This window comes from Globicephala melas, chromosome 7 (assembly GCF_963455315.2).
Source record: "Globicephala melas chromosome 7, mGloMel1.2, whole genome shotgun sequence".
NCBI classification, from domain to species: Eukaryota; Metazoa; Chordata; class Mammalia; order Artiodactyla; family Delphinidae; genus Globicephala; species Globicephala melas.
The window spans coordinates 85,767,440-85,786,180 of record NC_083320.1 but is presented as its reverse complement, the minus strand read 5'-3'; the positions used below and the strand labels follow the sequence as shown (position 1 = coordinate 85,786,180).

Genomic DNA, 18,741 nt, shown 5'->3' with positions numbered 1-18,741 from the left:
TCCCAAGTGTTCTTGTTCTAGCTTCCAAGGCTGGGCTTAGGTAGGCCACCTTCCCCTACCTCGGTTTACTCCTGGACTGCTCTTCTCACATTTTAAACAAACAATCAACCAACCTCTACGTTCAGGTCTACAGTTTGAGGACCATTTCAAACCAGAGGGGGTAAAATCTTGAGTGACAGGTGCCAGCGATGGTCACCAACACTCCAGGCTAAGGTTTCTTATATTTGGTCATTGGAGTGCACCACTTTAGCGTACAATCTCTATTGGTGGGAAAGAGAGGAAAGTATGCTACAACTTAGATGGACAGAAAAGGAAAGGGCTCTGCTGAAACCAAGAACAAAAGGCATTTTTCTCTTAAACATACAGTTTTAAATGTGTATATGCAAATAAATACCTAATGATAAATAGTAATACTGGCGGGAAGGAGGTCCTTTTAAAAACATAGATGCCTCAAAATGATATTAAACGTTTTCCCACGTTTTTTTGGAAATCAATGTGATACTTCTAGATATTCTCCTACCCAAACACTGCTTAACCTCTCTGTCCCCCACCCTCTTCGCGCCTTCTAAATAAACAATTGGTGGTCAGGAGGAGAAACAGTTTGCAATCCAAAACACAGGTATGAAGTGAAAAGAAAGGCGACCTGAGGGCTGGCAGTGGAATTGAAATCACACGTCTGAATACATGAGAGATTCGAAGAGGAGTATTTTAAAATTAATAGCCAGAATCCCTGCCTGGAGAGTTCCCGAGCCCATCCCCACTCCCTTCTCTGTTTTTGCTTAAGTTACATTCTTTAAAAAGGACAGCGGGGAGAGAAATCATTCTTTTTGCTTCATCTTTGTCGGATTCTCTCACTGAGGTATGAGACTGGCCGACTCAAGGAACCAAGTACAATAAAATACTTAGACGAACAGAGAAGAGTTCTGCCCGCTAGGGCTACGCCGCCTTCCCGGAGGTGCGGAGGGGGACCAGTCAAGCCCGGTGCGAGGGAGCCAGGGCAGCACTGGGCCATCCGCCACGTGTGCGTGTGTCAGCATGTGAGTGTCGGTGCGCGCGTGCCGGGGTGCGTGCCCGCGTGTGTGCGTGACAGTGTGCGCGTGTCGGACTGTGAGCGCGCCGGCGTACGCGTGCCGGCGCGGCTTTGCCCGGGAGTCCGAGCGAGTTGTGAGCGCGAGCGCGGCGGTCGCCCGGGGCTCGCTCGGCCCCGCCGCCTGGGACGCGCCCCGCGGCCTCGGGGCTCCTCTGGCTCTCGGTTCTGGGCTCAAGCGCCGCCGCGGGGGCTCGGTGAGGACTCCGTGACCTCGATGTCCCCCTGCGTCCCGTTTTCTCTCGCCGGGAGAGGTGTAGAACTATCTCCACGCGCTTTGGCCGGGATCGAGCGGGGCACTGAGGGCGAGCGCCGCCGAGGACCGGAGCTCGGGCACATCGGCCCCGGGGAGAGGTTGCGCGGCGAGCGCCCGCAGACCCTGGACCCGCCGGACCCTCGGCCAGCCCTTCGCGCTCTCGGAGGCTCTGGCGCCGCTGCCCCGACGCTCGGGGCGAGCAGGGCGAGCAGGGCGGGCGCCGGGGCGCGCGCTTTCGGGTAGGCGACCGCTTCTTCCGGCCGAGGCCCCCGCGCCCCGCCGCCGCCCCTCTGCCCGCGGCCCAGTCGGGCCACCCGAGCACCCAGCCTGCGGCGCGGGGCCAAACCCGACCGAAGGCGGAAGACCTGAGAGGCAGGGAGGCAAGGAGCAAAGAGGTAGCCAGCCCCAGACAAGGAATCCTTAATTACAGATTAAAGGCAAGCGAAACCGTGCACCACATTTTCCATGTGTCAGCTGACGGCAGCGACAAAAGGAAACACAGAATGCTGGGGGGAAGAAGGCCTGTCTTTCCCCCCCCCCCCACCTTTATTAACAGTGGAAATGTAAAATACATTAGGTAGTGACTCTGGGTAGGTGGTGCCTTGGGCCAAATCGCAGCTGCTCGCTTCTCGCTCCTCGTCGAGTAGGAGGACAGTTTGGTGATGCACCCAGAAGTCTGGGGAACCTCTTAGAAAAAAAAAAAAAGGACTGTAACTACTCCGTTCGAGTAGATTTTGCTTCCTAAGAACTTAATTACTTACACATTTTTAAGTTTTAATATTTGGTGTTTATAGTGTTGCAATTCATTATCTTCAGTGAACTACCTCGCGCACGCGCGCGCGCACACACACTCGCACATTTTGTTTTGCAATTCTGTAGATTCCATTTTTTTCTGGCCCGATATCACAGCATTAGAAATACAGAGGAAAAGCCAAGCCGATTGAAAGCCAGGGAACATAGCTGCAAGCACCAGAGAGCACAAGGTCCCTCATGGTTCTGGGCTCTGGAGGAAAAAGGAGAGATGTATGCGTTGATGCCCTTTCTCTTAATTCATTATGATCACAAAACAATTTCCACCGTGTCCCTGGGATTTAAGACTCCAGTTCAACTCCATGACGTCCTAAATTCTTCACAGGGGGTAGAAAAGTGTTCAGAAGCCGAAGTCCACTCTGTGACCATCACAAACCTCTAGTTCTGTGCCCTCAATTTCTAACACAAGTTAGAGACATGACCTTTGAGGGTCACCCTGAGGCATCAGGCATTGCACTTTTCTGTGTTTTCTTCCTCTTGCTGCTGGGTCAGCTTGAGAAATAGAGGAATTTGGCTTTGTTAGTAATGTGTTTACTGATACAATTGATGCAGCAGGTTGGAGGCGACAAGATCACCTTGCTTAGTCATTTTACCACCCTTTCTCTTTGTAGATATTTTTCTGTCTTTTATTTGTAACTTTTCCACCAGTGCCATTTTCCCCACAGCATTTAAAAAAAATTTGAAGTGCTTTTCCATGTGGTTCCAGTTAACTGATTTGCCCACACCCCAAATAATGCTATTTGCATTCAAGATTAATAGCTGCATATCAGTAATTCTTAAATACATCCTGATCCATATTTTCAGTTTAAATGATTCTTACATTATTGGCCAGACAAATGCCTGAACGAGTAAGTCTGTGGACTGGTTACCAGCCAGATGACAGCAGCGTTACACTCAGGGAACACAATTACAGTTTCTGCTCTAGTCTCTTCCACTGCAGAAGGCAGAGAGCCTTCCTTATTTGCCACCTTCCCCAGATGTGGTAGTAGATGAGCAGATTAATAAATTGCTGTAAGTCACACTAAGTTGCAAGCCCTCCCCCCTTCTGGTACATATTTAGGAAAATCTTTTAAAATCTCCCTCAGCATCTAGTTGGATTTAGCCACACCCACTCCACATTTTGACTTTCTCCTTCAGTAAAATAAAGAAGGTGAAAGAGCAAATTAGGAGTTTTTCTTTCCCCGTAGCTTTCCAGTGTTTTGAGAGGATCATCCCGCTGTCGTTTTAAGCCAGTTTTGTTAGTTCGTGTTTTTACCACCCACCAAAAGAACAGCACAGGATTGAGTTCATATTAATAAATGATGTTCATGACTAGGTTTCTAAATGCCAGAGTTATGATTTATTTTTTTAAATGGGTGGAGAAAGGAGAGCGGCAATAAAACTAGCCCCTAAGTCACTCAAAATCCTTGGCTTCACACATCTATGTGGTTATTAATTTTTTTTTTTTGGTCTTTTAAGTTTTGTCTACATTTCCTGTAAGTTCTACTATTATGGACTAAATATTTTTTGACCATTTACCTGTGTCCGTAGCTTCAAACCCTATGTTTATTATAGTTAGATTTACGAAAAGCATTACATGTTCCCCTTTTCTACTTTCTAAGTGTTTATAATTGTCCCTATTTATCCCCCACCCCCGTTAAGAATTTCACAATAAAATCCTGTACCAAATAAATTAAACTCTGCAACTTCAGACACCCCAGGAAGAAGACATTAATCCACTTAGTTGAATACCCAGACCTCCCCCTCTCAATTTCAGCTCTTCTTAATGTAACATTTAGGCACGCAGCTGGCTCCTCAGACTTTCCTCCCTCCCTTTCATTCTGAATCATATTGGCCTTGTTTAACCTTCATTTCCTTTCCTACCCCCCCGCATTTGTCCATGTACTTTTCTTTGACCACGTTTGTCTCTCTCTCTCTTTCTTTTTGCTACCCGGACGGAAAGTAATAAATATAGTTTTCTAAGACCTTAATACTTTCTGTTAAAATCCCATTCTCCCTCCCCATTCCACTATTAATGCTTTGTACAATTTTTATGCATCCTTCGTTGTGAAGTTACTGCTCTGTATTTTTCTGATTGATCATTAAGTTGTGCTGGCTTTTGAGAACTGCCTCCATAATCCCGAAGCAAAGCCTTTTTACTTGGCGTGCTCTTTGCCTTTGGAATGCCTTTCCTGGCAAGGACAGGCGTTTTGGTTTGACTATGATTCTTAAGTTACAATTCAAGGCTAATTTGTTCAGTTAGGTTTCTACTCTAAGCAGCTCTCTTTCTCACTGTTAAGTGCTCCATGAGGCTGCTTAGTTGAAGGGTGTGCTGTAAGCTCAAGATGTAATATATTTATATTGTACTTGATTATCAGTTTTCAAAAACAGCTGCACGCTTTGATATCTGTGTAAGGAAATATCAGAAGATAATATACCATTGGTATTTATTACTCTATAATTAAGGATGTGTCAGTGTTTCCTTTTTTAAAAAAAACCCTATTTTCAGAAATTCATATCTCAGGCATAAATTTCCCTATGAATTACAGTCTAATACCATATTAGAAGTATCTCCTTTTTAAGTTATCCCTCCCCTTCCTTTTCTTTCTAGGGAAATAAGTTTCAGGATGTAATTTCTGGGTTACTATCTGGGATGAGAGGAAGCAAGCCCTATGTTGCACAATTAAAGGTGCTTCTGCCACTGATGCCACCTGCTCCCTCTGCCCTAGGCCCCTTGCACCGGGCGAGATCATGGGGGCTGCCTTTTGGATAAAGGGCCAGCCTTCTATCTATCTGATAGGCAACTTCTCCTTGTATGATGCGAAAGGCAATAAAGAAGACTCAGCTGTTCAGAAACATCACAGGTACCACAAAGTCTGAGATTTTAGGACCAGGAATCAATCCTTTTGCATTCCTCTTCTCATGGTTACTTAGACTACAAATGCAGCCAGGCGAGGAGGAACATGAAATAAATCTATAGTCAGGTACTAGCAACATCTTCATCTATATTTCTTCTGATAGTATACCGAGAAGCAGGAGAAGGAGGGAAGGGGGAAAAGATGGACAGCCAGATATGTTCCTCTTCCCCTCCTTTAAGGGATGGTCTTGACCCGTTGAATTGACCACAACCTCCTGAAAGAGGCTGAGTTCTAGACCCACCATGGGACCCAGAGCAACTCAACCTCACCTGAGCCCTCAGTTTCCCCACAGCTAAAATGGGGACGTTATAAAATAAATGCTTACCAGCAGGGCCAGGAAATTTATGTGATGTATAAGTCCAGCAGGGTGTAAGGCCACAGGGAGTGGCAGGGGCCTGGGATGGATGTAGAGACCCAAAGACTCCCTACAGGCATAATAATGGTCATAATAAAAACACTTAATGGTGGGATCAATTGGGAGATTGGGATTGACATGTATACACTAATATGTATAAAATAGATAACTAATAAGAACCTGCTGTATAAAAGTAAATAAATAAAAATTTAAAAACATAAAAGCACTTAAAATATCAGCAACACCACAGGACCCCTCGTTCGCCTTCTATAACCAACTGCGTGGGCCACCCCCTGCTGCCCTTTGCACTCTCCTACCTGGTGAGGGGAGAAACAGTAGGGAACCAGGGGTTCCCAGTGAGTCACAAGCACTGAACTTTGTGCTTCCTGAAAGACAGGTGGGTGACAATGACACTATCCCATGCAGGGAAAGACTTATACAAAACATCTTTCTGTTTCTATAAGGCAGTCTGGCTCTTAAATAAGCCTTAATACGATGCCTTAATTTTCTCGCTTGTGAAATGATGACAAAACATTACATTTTCAAATATAAAGGGCTTCAAATTCTCGAGAAAAGTGTTACATAAGTACTTCTAGTAGAAATCACATCTTCTAGCGCTCCATCTTAGGTCTGCTATTTAAATGCAGTAACTGATAGCACAGTAAACATTTTAGATTATCTCTCAGGAGACATCAGTTCTTTATATCAGTTTATGGGAACAAGATGAACCTGTCCCTAGGGTTGAAAGTCATTACCACAGAGATATGGGAGAGGATAAGGAATCACTAAAGTGGTGATAAGTGATGGGAGGACCCCTGAAGGTACTGACCCCTAATTCCAATTTAGGAAAATGGGCCAGAGGATGAGTGGGGATCCTGAGGTCACACGTAACTCAAATGCAGCTAGGGCATCCTGAAGATACTAGGAGGACTCCTTTCATGGCAATGAAAGTCTTGTGTCTTAAAGAGGAAAGGGGACAGGTAACAGTACAGGAAGTGGGCTGAGCGGTTAGCAGCTCAGACAGCTCTGTGCCCTACCACAGAGCTCTGAATTTTTCAAGATAAAAAAAGACAGGCTGATATAACAACTTCCTACATCTTCCTCTCTTTACTCTTCAAAAGGGAGTTTGTTGAGCTATAGTTTTCCATCTTATATTTATAACGCCACAGGCATTAGTTAGAAATGGTGACCAGCAGCCCCAGGAAAAAGGAACCCACAGACAGTCAAGTTTTTCTTCCTAGGTATGGTTTGTTTCAGGGTCAAGGTTAGGTCCTTGGCTCCAAATAAGCAGAGGAAACTCTTCTCATGCAAAACTGGCGGTTAGGGCAGTTTCTTTCACTGCCTGGAGAAAAATGGTTTTCTGACCCCATCAATAGTTTAGAGTCTAGAAATGTTAAGAATGGTGCAGTAGCACAGTATTTAGAGCTCTTATATTATACATGGTGACCAAAGTATCTATAGCTCCTATCAAAAGGTATATCCAATAATAACATTTAAGACATGTAAAAAGTCATAAAGGGTAGAAATAAACCTTTGTGTGCTATGACCCAGCTTAAGATTAACTGTACAGTAAGCACACCTCTCCCAGTTATATGTCTGGTCTTCCCACCATCACTCCTCTGACTTAATCATTATTGTAAATTTGGTGTTAATTCCCAGGTTTTTTGTTATACTTTAATCACATATGTACATGTCTTTGAGCATCATGTAGAATTGTTGCATGTTTTTAAACTTTCCCAATTACATCTTAATGAATAACTTCGAAGGGAGGGCACGTTATTGAAGCATCAGTTGTCCTGTATCTGAATTCAAGTTTTAAAATGAAACATGTTCTCCAGCTTTCCACTGAAACAGAAAGGCACTCAGGGTGATACTTGTCAATAGTCAATAGAGGAATATGAATATCTCTCATAGAATATGTCAACATTAAAATACAGCATGGACTATCATTTGAAAACTGATTCTATCACCCACAGAAAGTATCTTGAGACTTAAATGAAAATTTTTTTGTGGCTCATAATATTTCTGGGTAGCAGATGCTTTCTCAAAAACAGATTTTACTTTTAAAAATATCAAATATAATTAACACCTTCAACATAAAATGAAATCTTTGCTTCCAGATGCATTTCAAGGTGTTGAAATGAATCTGTGCAGTCCTCTATGGCTGAGTTTCCACTGACTTACTGATTGTGCTGCCATCTTCATGTGGCATGTCTGAAGAACGGAGAGCTAGAGCAGGGCATTTAAACTCAACCGTATTTGAAGGATGCTTGTTAAACCAGGACCATTTGGGGAGAGGTCTTTTGACCTATTCCTGGTTAACCTGGTATAAATGAGTAAGTTAAGAACTGGATGCTCTTCTATTTATTATAGAAACACCTAGCCAGAAACACAGATTAGGTAAATTCAGGGCAAGCATTCTGGACATTGTATCAAGGTTGATAATGGGCGGACTTCTAAAGACATTTAAGATTAAAATTGGTTTAATGATTAATTTAAAAAGAATAAAATGAACAGAATTGAATGCTCAAAAAAAAATTTTTTTTCCAGAACCGTACTAAAAATAAGAAACAAAGGGACTGTTTGCTCTCTTTAGTGAAAGCAAGGGAAACAGGAAATAGTCAACTTGTACCGTTGATTATCCTCTGACTTCAACAAAATATGGGATAACTTACTTAATAACCCTCCATGCCACCATGTCATGGCTGTTGAGAAGCATACACGCACATACATAGATACAGCTTTCTTTTCAAATGTTAAGAATTACACATTTACAAAACTTTTTATTGCTTTTTTGCACTAATACCAAACCCGACAGCATGGTTTTAAGAAGTGACCACTTTCATGTAAAGTTTTATTCCAGAAGTAATGCTGGGCACAGCTAAAGACAAAATTTGATTTGAGTTTATGGGTGTAGGAAAAAAACCCTCCATACACAGGTAACTTGCAATATTTTGTTTGCCAGAATCAGGCAAATATTTAAATGTTTTCAATGCACTATCTGAACAGTAATTCATGCTGTCTTCCCATCACTTAGTGAGAAGAACATATATGGATAGTTGTGCATGTAATATCTTGTTCACTGTAAAATGTGAGCTCATTATTTGCAGGATAGTAAAACATAGTAAACTAAGCACTGTTTCTTGGCCGTGAGCATGTAATATTGTTTGAGAGACATCATCTATGATAGGGCACCTTTCTAACTGAAGCATCTCTTTAGATGATAAACCCTGCGCAGGAGAATAGTCTTAAGAACCTCTTAGGCATATTTATATCTTAACTTTTCCACTCAAAAGGAGCATAACTGATAGATTCCGAGTTCCACAGTCTCAGACCAGAAGGGACTTCTCAAATAATTCCTGAGCTCTTTGTTTATGGGTTGGGGGTAATTTGTTCAGTGCCTTCTCAAAAGCGGGAGGAGGACTCAAGGCTAGTGCTGTGATGTCCATCACACATATGGCTCTCACTGTGTGCAAAGACAGAGCTTGTTGTTCCTGCTTCTTACTCTTCCTGCTTTTATTTTTATTTATTTATTTCTTTATTTTGTGGTACGCGGGCCTCTCACTGCTGTGGCCTCTCCCGTTGAAGAGCACAGGCTCCGGACGCGCAGGCCCAGCGACCATGGCTCACGGGCCCAGCCGCTCCGCGGCACATGGGATCCTTTCGGACCAGGGCACGAACCCGCGTCCCCTGCATCGGCAGGCGGATTCTCAACCACTGTGCCACCAGGGAAGCCCGTTCTTCCTGCTTTTAAATTCCCTGACCTCATGGGCCTTGAACTGCTGCTTTCTCTGACCTGCAAGTCTGCCTCTATCCAGAGGACTCTCTCTGGCCCCCTGACCTTGATCTATTTCCTGCTTACGCTTTTGGCACCTGTGAAATGGGCCCTACTAGACTTTTGAACCAGTGCCCACTCTATCTCGGATGCCTGCTAGACCACTCAATCCTTCTGAAAGCCAGAGAGCCAGGCTTGGCCCTTGTCTATCCCCCTCTCCCTGGCCGCTTCTCACTCTACAGCTTAGAGAAGTTATTCATTTCAAAAGCTAGGAAAGTTACAATTTACCTGCCAGTAAACAGAAGATGGTTTATCAACAGACTCTACCTTAATGACTACAAATGTTTACCTCCTGCTTTCCAGAATGCAAAGAAAATCTTGGAAATGTCATAATATCTTACAAACATTTGCAAAACAGATCCTTGTTCATCCGGAAAAGAAACAATTGTATTCGTTGTCTCTGACACAAGGAAAGTGTTCAGTGAGAAACATACAGATAGATGTACACACCTTACACTGAAATGAGATATGTTAATTAAAAATTGCAGTGGGCACTTTATTAAAAATTTATTTTACAATCTAGCCATTCAAAACATCTTGACATCAACAAATAGAGCAGCTTGACTATTGGAATCATAAGTGATTTATCTTGAAAAGATTATATTTGTAGCTGGATGCAAATACTTTTGATGGATATTTATATCAAAATTACTGGTTTTGTTAGAAGTATTTTAATTTCCCTATTTTTATCCCTGGAAAAAAATTAAAACAAGTATCTCAGTGTTCATTTTATGGATGAGATGGCCCCACTTAGTGTATTTCCCATGTTTGTCTGAATTACAGCTGTTTATCTTGCAACTTTTCTTTAAGATAAATTAAATGCAAATGTAACTCTGTGAATCATGGGAATACCTGCCAGACCCCTTATTAATACCTTCACTTAAAAACCCCTGTGCCAGGGAGTCATTAATTTGCTAAAAGAAAAGTGCTAAAGCAGACCTTTGCCCACAAACATTTCTGAGATGGCTGCCCAATTAGTTGGTAGCATTCTGAGCCTCCTTTCAGACCCTGTGGCCCTTTGAGGACACAAGAAGGCTCCGATGATAACCTGGCAACCTAGGTAGAAACCCAGCCAAGTGAGAGTGTTTGAAGCTGTAGTTTGGCTGCCATCGTGTCGGCAAAAAGAAAGAATTCAGGCACCATGTCATCCAGTACAAAGGATAAAAACGGATTCAACCGGAAATTCAATGTGGCATCACATATGGGATACATGAGCGCGGTTATACAACAGGCCACATATTTTTTTTGAACAGTCTCCTCCATGTGATGCCGAGGACATGTGTAACCATCATAACGTCTCTAGGAATCTGTATTTAATTTGAGTTGGGGTGGTGGCAGGGATTGGAGATCTGAAGCTGCCACAGGTTTGTGGCAGATGGCTCTGTGTCAGCTATGACAAGCAGCCAGGCTCAGCTTCCTCTGCAGATTTTCTTTTCTCTCTGATCAGGTAAATATGGGCACACTCTGGAAAGTTCTACAGATTCTGCCTTAGGCTGCAAGTTTGTGACTTAGCCCCATCTGTCACAAATCTTCCCTAGGTTCTGCTGTAAGCAGAGACCTGAATTTACCGTGTAGGGCTGCCCAAGAAAAAGGAGCTATTTCACCCTGTAAGGGGGAGGGAGAGAAGAGAAAGCAATGAGGAAGCATTAACGACCCGAAAGACTAAAGCATGCTGAAAATTCATATTGCAAATTTGCATAATTTATATCAATTAGACTTCAAAAAGCCACCAAGTAAATGGTTCTCGAGTTTCATCACCTCAGGAAATCCCAGTTTCTGATTGGTTTAAAGTGTAACTGTATTTCCAATCATTGGGGAAAGCTGCCTACCCCCTTTTTTTTTGCAAATGGGTACATTTGACTGCACACATATTTCCTGGTTTATGTTATGGATGACAGCTATTAGAAGTTTATCATCCAACTTTTAACTTTTATAAACATAAGATACACAACACTCTTAATACATGTTTTTGCGGATGTGAATTTTACTTTTAAGTGGTGAAGGCACAAGAGAAATGCCATTACTGTTACATGGAAATTATAAAGCACTTCAAGTTTACAAACGGGTTTATATTCATTATTTCATTATAGCAGGGCCTCAGGGGGAAAATGCTATTAAAAATTAAGGAAAAAAGAATTCTTCCAAGTTTACAGATGAATCATATAGAGGCCAAGAAGTTCACCTACAGCCAGGCTACAAATTAGTAGCAGAGAAAAAGAAGCAGCCAAAACCTCTAACTTATCTTAATCACCCCGAGTATATCTATTGTGCTAAAGAGTTTTTGCTTTTATTTTACTTAAACAAATCAAGGAAAAACCAAGCCAAAACAAAATCAAGGAAAGACGTGAAGAAAGAGAGAGGGAAGAGTAGTGGGGAGGGAGGGAGATGGAGACTGAGAATTTGCCTTAAATTGTGCTGGTGCAAATGAGAGATTTTAGAAGTTCTAAAAACATCACGAGCTTTTAACTGTTCATTTTTAAGGAAAAAAGTAATGACTTTGGAGGCGTGTTAATACTAGTGAGTACCACCTTATTCACACCTAGAGTAGAAACTCAAATTAAAAGGGGGCTATAAAGTGACCAGTCTCTTGAAGGAACCTTAAAGTGGCTTGGCTGTAGTTCGGGGAGATATAGCCTGATATAATTAAGACAAAACCACAAATGGCTTTTCTGGGCACTGAGTCTGAATTGTAAGCTTAAGCATTGTTTGGAATCACTTTTAGGCAGAAATCTGAAAATTGCCCTCTCCTCCAAATAACAGCAGGTTATAAAGGTTTCTGGAATGTTGAAGAACTTGAAGAGGAGAACAAAATAAAAATCAGCTGCTATCATCTGAAAAAACTTAAGAAACTACAGTTTACCCTCGTAAAGCAAAGGAAGGATGGCATCTCTTTTTTTTTCCCACACAGAATATCTCTCAATTTGTAAATAAAACTAAATGAAACATAGCGTGGGAATGAAAATCTATTCTGTTAGTCTGGGCAGTATATATTTTATACAACTGCCCCACTTGTACTCTTGTGCTATTTTTCAATACCAGTAACAAGGGGGTGAACATAAATTTTCTTCTAAAGCATTTAAAAATATAATGATCAAAGTTTCTCTAAAAGCACAAAGTACCGATCTCAAATAATTGTTGGGAACTTTCGGGAAGTAAATTCTCATAGTCAAAATGAGCCAAAAATTACAACTTCCCGGTATTAGACTTACTTCGGTTGTAAAAGGAAGCCCGATGTTAGTGTAAGAAGTTAATCCTTGGCTGATTACTTTATGATTACTTCTCGAATCTTGTGTTCAAGTTTGGTTTAGGAGTCATCAAAGAGCTCCCTATTCCAGATGAAGTGAAACCTACTTTATCTCTGTGGCAAGTGTTTGGCTAATGGGTCTAACCTACTCAGAAAAGGACGCGTCCTGAAAGTACAAGAAAGCTGCAGTCAACGGTTGAGCCTAGTGGCAAACTTTTTAAGAAATGGCTTTAGATTTTTAAAAATTCAGAACATGGTTTTTAAAATAATTAAGAAACAGTTTCTGCATGTATTTCTTTAAATATTTTAAGAAAAATGTGTGTGTGTGTGTGAGAGAGAGAGAGAGAGAGAGAGCAAAAGAGAGGGAGAGATAAAGGGAACACACTTGCACGCACGTGAGGAATTTAAACATTTCAAGTCTGAAACCATTTCAGGTGAGAAGTCATGGGCACAGAGTTCTGTAGTAGGAAGAGTCACTTTAAGAAAAAAAAAGTATCAAATTCTGTTTCTGCTTTTCAGTTACTAGCATTCTGTTTCAAATCCTGCTTCAAGTTATAGCCCCCAAACTCTCACTCATATTGAAAGTATAATGTCTCAAGTGAGAAGAGAGCCAAGTGTTAGTAGCCTTATTCTAGTCATTAAATTTCTAAGTGTGAATCCATATGAAAAATCCTATCCTAAAGTGAACTCTACATGGTAAGTAGTTGAGATGATTTTAAAATGTAAACTTTTAACAACAGAAAAAGAGAGTAAGGTGTAAAAATGTAAAAGGAGCAAATTAAAGAATTCAGTGACATTCTATCCTTTTAGATCTTAGAAGCATATGTTTTTAAAAGCAAAACAGCACTGTCCAAGGGAACAAATCTAAAAAAACCCCCCAACACTCTCTTTATAGTATACACAAAAGTCTCTTCCATTGCATAAGAGAAGTAGGCAAAAAGCTGCCTTGGGGGAAATAATTCTCTGGTATTTAGTGAGGGCAAATGTTACCTGATATGTTTATATTTATAAAGCACAAGGTAAAAAAATAGTGTAACTTATTATATCTTAATTATAAAGTTTTAGCAGGCATTCTTTTTCTGTTTTAGCTCTAAATCTTATTACAACAACCCAACTAGATCTGTGGTCCTTCCTGTGATTTCTACCAGTTTGTCCTGACAATTGCATTATAAAGCTCTTGATTACTTCTATTTCTTGGACTAATTTATTAATTTTTGAGATGAATTTTTGGATATTATGTCATCAAAACCTATGAATGAGGACATATATTAAAGTGTATAATAGATTTATAAGAAAAAAAATCCATGGTAAAAAGTATGTAAAAGGAATTACATATATATATTCTTATAAATGCTTATGCGTGAAACACTAATTTATAAAACTTTGAGCTGGACCATTTTAGGATGCGTGGACTAAAAATATATGTAAACCATAGTAACATGAAAAAACATTTAATGTATAGGCTATCTTTTAAGCTATAGGAGGAACAATTTGGTATATTAACAGCATACCACTAAGCTGACATTCTTTCAAAGTTTTTCCAGAAGTTGTTGGTAAAATAAATAATTATAGCTATGTTACGGCAATAGCTGTATTAAAATATTTCAACTGGAGATCTGTTTTTTATTGTAACTAAAAGCAACCTGTTGCAGTAATTTTTGAAATGGTTAAAGATTTGCAGATGCAAAATAACAGGGAATAATAAGGCCTACCTGGAAGCCAAATTAAAAACGGATAAATTTTGATGGTGGAAATACAATTATCAATGCTTCACCATTTTCATCACAAGGTAAAAACATTCCTTCCTGCCCCCTTTTTTGTACCGATATGTGGTGATGGGTGATAACTAAGACTTGAGGTGGTAATCATTTCACGATATATGTCTGTCATTACGCTGCACACCTTAAACTTATACAGTGCAGTATGTCAATTATATCTCAATAAAACTGAAAAAAATATTGCCCAAAAATTCACCAGAAGGAAAAAAAAATCAATAATTCAACGGTAAACTCATTGAAAATAGCTTTGTGTCATATGTAGAAAATGAATCCACTTGTGTTAATACATATTATTCTATCTCTTCACTTTCATAATCTGCACATTTTGATAGTCTGTCACGTGGGAAACTACTAAATTAATATTTTACACAAACAAGACCACGACTGAACTTTCAAAATTAGGAAATCTGGATGTAAACCTTGGAAGTCTGTTTTCTCTTTGAAGCTTCCCATGTATACGATACAATCGTATTGACTGAAGGAGTAATACTGAAGCCTGGAACTGTTCAGTCAGCATTTTAAACTATTATGAGCTACCTTCTGAACCATTGCCAAGTTAATAGACAATGAAAGATAATGAGCTTGAAATTGGGTGTTAAATTGCATTTTTGGTTCTCTCCCTTTTTCTTGAAGTTTAACTGTTTCCTGCAGAAACAGAGTCATGTTTTGATGTATCACTATGTAAATATGTATTTTAGGCCATGACAAGGGAAAGGAGAGAAAAAAGGCAGCGAACTGTATTTCATGTAGGAAGGTTATATATTAACGCAGGAAAATTAAAATATGCTGGATTATAAAACTGCTAGATTGTAAACTATACTGGATTTATGTAAAATGAAGTTGCTACATTCAAAGAATATAAAAAGGTATATTACTCATGGCCTAGAGCCACCTTCAAAACTCATAAAGCAGATTTGTCCCAGTTCAATTACTTAGACTTTTAGTAGGGTCTCTTTGTGTTGTTATTTCAACAATGTAAAATTCTTGATTCAAACAAGGGAAAAGAGATAATGAATGAGGGAACTGAATGATGATGCTATTTAAACTCTTTTCCTTTTGCCTTTGTCATTCAGAGAGGATACTGAGAGTCTAATTCTAAACAAACTGAGGGTTTTTATGTAATTTTACTAAACTGGACAAAGGAAACATTTGATTCTTTGAAAATCATCTTCAAAGTAGTTAAAAAAATGAACACCAAACTTCATGAATGTCATTCACCTGAATTTTTGAGGACTGAAGATTTCATTCTGATGGGAAGAAAGGCTTATCCTCATTAGTATAATTGTAGAATCTTTCCTTTACTTCCTTTTAAACTAATGAGTTACATTAATCCAGGTTCATTTTTATAAGCCTCTTGGGGCTAAATGTAAAGGACAGTCATCTTAGAAAACAATAAATAAAAAAAAAAAGCATGTACTGTGCATTAAGTGCACGTATTTCATAAGGCCTAGGTTAATACAACTAGCATCCAGTTTAATTAATCCTTGTTAGTGTAACAACTAATATCCCTCCCTAGCATGTTTCCTTTAAACATTAGTATGTTAATTAAATGTCTTTTTTTTTTAAGATTTTTCTTTGTACTTCAATATGGCATTTATACCACGTAAATCTCTTCTCAATAACTACCTTATAGAGATGTTTTCTTACAATATCTGGTCTCTTGCAGAAATTCTGGAGCCTTTTTGAAAGCTGTTCAGGTGTAGAATACAGATATTCAGCTGCAGGAAAAACAGATACATTTTTAATGAAACAAAAACCTCAAAGCACACACTTGATATTAGTCACTTTACTAATTAAAAATGCATATTGCTCTGTGCCGCCTCGTGTTTTACATTATTTAAGCATGATTTTATAAGGTTACCTCAGCTCACAAGGATGTTTAATGCTAAATAAGACTGTGTAGTTGTGCTGTTTAGACATCTCCTTTGGGTGATTAAAATACATTATTCTAATGTAACACAATGCATATGTGATATATTTAGTGATGAGAATTTTTTCGAAGAACTAGTACGACAGCCGTATGTACCCTGTACAACAGTTGCATATTATTAACTAGTCAATTGTTGAAATAATTTGGTGTGACTTTCAGTCCTCAGTTTTTCTCTGTGTATATCATTAAAAAAAAATCTGTAAGCAATTGCAGCAACACTGACCTGCTTATAAAAATCCATCATTATGGGATGTGTATGCTAACAATGAAGAATGCTATTTGAAAACTTGCTTTTTTGTTATCTTAAAAGAACAGATGGTAAATATAAGCTTACTCTAATGTATTAAAACACATAAAATTTTCCTTAACACTAACATGTTGACTTGCCAAATAAACAATTGCTCCTGCCTAAGTTTATTTTCAAACTTTCTAATTTAGCATGAATCATGTATTAAATCTCAACAAAGACGAAAGTACATTAAAGTAGCTACCTGGAAATATTTCGGGATAAACCAAATCTTTGGGACAGAGTGGGTAACAACCACAATACACAGCTTCCAACCTAAAGAAATTTTAGGAAGGGGATAAAAATATATTAAAAAGACATTACCATCAGAACCAGAAAGTGGTTTTGTTTGTCTAAGTTAACAGTATGAGCCCAGAGTTAACTGGGATGAAGAATATGGTCGGCAGTACAATCCGAAAAGCCAAAGTTGCTCTTTTAAAAGATTTTATTAATCATATATGAATTTCATAGAACAGAACCAACAGCATATGTTTTGTTCACTGAATTAATCAAAGCGCAGCTCTGCATTTTTTTTTTTTTGTTTTTAAAATACTGTTTAACACATTTTATAATCAGCAGATAAACACATGTAACAACATGGTAAAGTATGGACAGCTTTTCTTAATAATGCTGCAAAGCCCCAGAATGTTCATTTTTCAAAATGTTTAAATAAAATAGCAAATACTTTAACACTGTAGCTGTAGAAATCATCGAGGCACTTTTAAAAGCATCAGAAAAAAATTTACAATCTGTTGTGATGGGGCATTTTCATTTTAAGCTAAAGCTTCAGAATAGTTACTTATTAGGCAGGATATAGAACTATTCCCCCCTTTTACTGAAAAACTCTCATGAAGATTACCTTAATGAATATTTTGCTTTCTTGACTCAAAATTCAGCTCATTTTCCATTTTATCCAAAAAGAATACTGCTATTATTAAACAAAGAAACAAGAAAGTTTCACTTTGTGAGAGGATTTCCCCAGGGACCACCTACCTATAGGAAGTTTTTCTTCATGTCATAGCGGTAAGGGTTAAGTACAAGAAAGGTATTGCATCTTGATGGCTGTGTTAGCCCTGCATAATGGCTATTGATCTGACATACAATAAACCTTAAAGATACCACTGTAATTTCTGTTGGCTAGGAATTATGCAGTGAAATTCAAAACACTCTTTAAAATATGTTTATTTTATGAGAAACTTTGAATTGCATCCAAAATGTTGACCAAAGGCAGAATTTTATTTTGAACTGCAGATTTTTTTCAACCCAAGAATAGTTTGAAGTTATGTCAATGTTTACCTTGTTTATTTACAGCGACAAAGTACATGCAATTTAAGCTGTTTTTAAGTGGGTGATGTTTTCCCTATTTTATAACTGAAATTAGTTTAAATGAAAAGTATTTACTTTGAGCTGCAAAGTTTGGAAAAACACTGAGTTCAAAGTTTTGCTTAAGAACTGCTAGCAGTTACCAGATAACACAGTGGAAAGGCACAGGATCTAGTTACCAATGATTAATTTCAAAATCCAAACTAATATCTAATATTCTTTTTTACATAAATAGGGTATGTATAGAAATTCTTATCATAAGCACAGCTATAAAACTGTGCACTGTGACTGCATTATAAAACATTCACAAAAGTTTTGAGCACATAGACTGGGGATATTCTTTATGAACAAAAAGAAAATATGCACTTTATCTGAAGACACTCAGTTTTAAAATGCTTTGCCAATCGAAAAGCAAATACATATGAACATTCTCTTATAATTATATAAAATCAAAAGAGTGAAGTCACAGGCATTTCAGAAAGTGCACGTTATCTGCTTTTTAATAATGGATTTGAATTAGAGTGTTCTGTTCCCCGAAAGAAAACTGCAGGCCAAGTTACATTTTGAGTCATCGTATGAGCATGTACTCTGCCATTTCCAAAAAAACCTCTGCTAATTAAAATACAGTGAGAGAGGAATGGCATTATTTGATTTAGGAAGAAAAAAAATTTACAAATTTGGATTCCAACTTATATTTGTAAATTATCTTCTTCGTGGTTATATTTCTAATTCATCAAGAAAAAAAACAATCACCATTTTTGGTTATAATTTTGACCTCTAAAATACTAAACCTTATTATACACATTATCTATATCAAGACTGTGTTTTAAAATATATTAAATTTGCCACAATATTTTAAAAGAAATTTATAAAATTCCTTCTAAGTTTCTCATATTTTGTTATTTTGAAGAAAATTATCATCTCATGACAGTAATACAAT

At 38.8% G+C, this 18,741-nt stretch overlaps 1 protein-coding gene across 23 annotated transcripts in view; it reads right to left on the bottom strand.

Annotated features, from left to right (window-relative positions):
- Positions 1-18,741, bottom strand: part of GTDC1 (glycosyltransferase like domain containing 1) — a 492,727-nt gene that overhangs the window by 98,695 nt on the left and 375,291 nt on the right. For 21 of the 23 annotated variants that reach the window (XR_009564645.2, XR_009564636.1, XR_009564640.1 and 18 more), the window contains 2 exons: positions 16,684-16,754; positions 15,889-15,980 (listed from right to left, as the gene is read on the bottom strand). Coding sequence is in view for 12 of the 23 variants with exons in the window: in XM_070045999.1 (XP_069902100.1) it covers positions 15,889-15,980; positions 16,684-16,754 (163 nt within the window). In the remaining 11 variants the exon portion in view is untranslated. Of the gene's footprint in view, positions 1-1,899; positions 2,031-8,064; positions 10,846-15,888; positions 15,981-16,683; positions 16,755-18,741 lie in introns of those variants that run through there. The other 2 variants (XM_060302473.1, XM_060302479.1) reach the window with 2 other exon arrangements.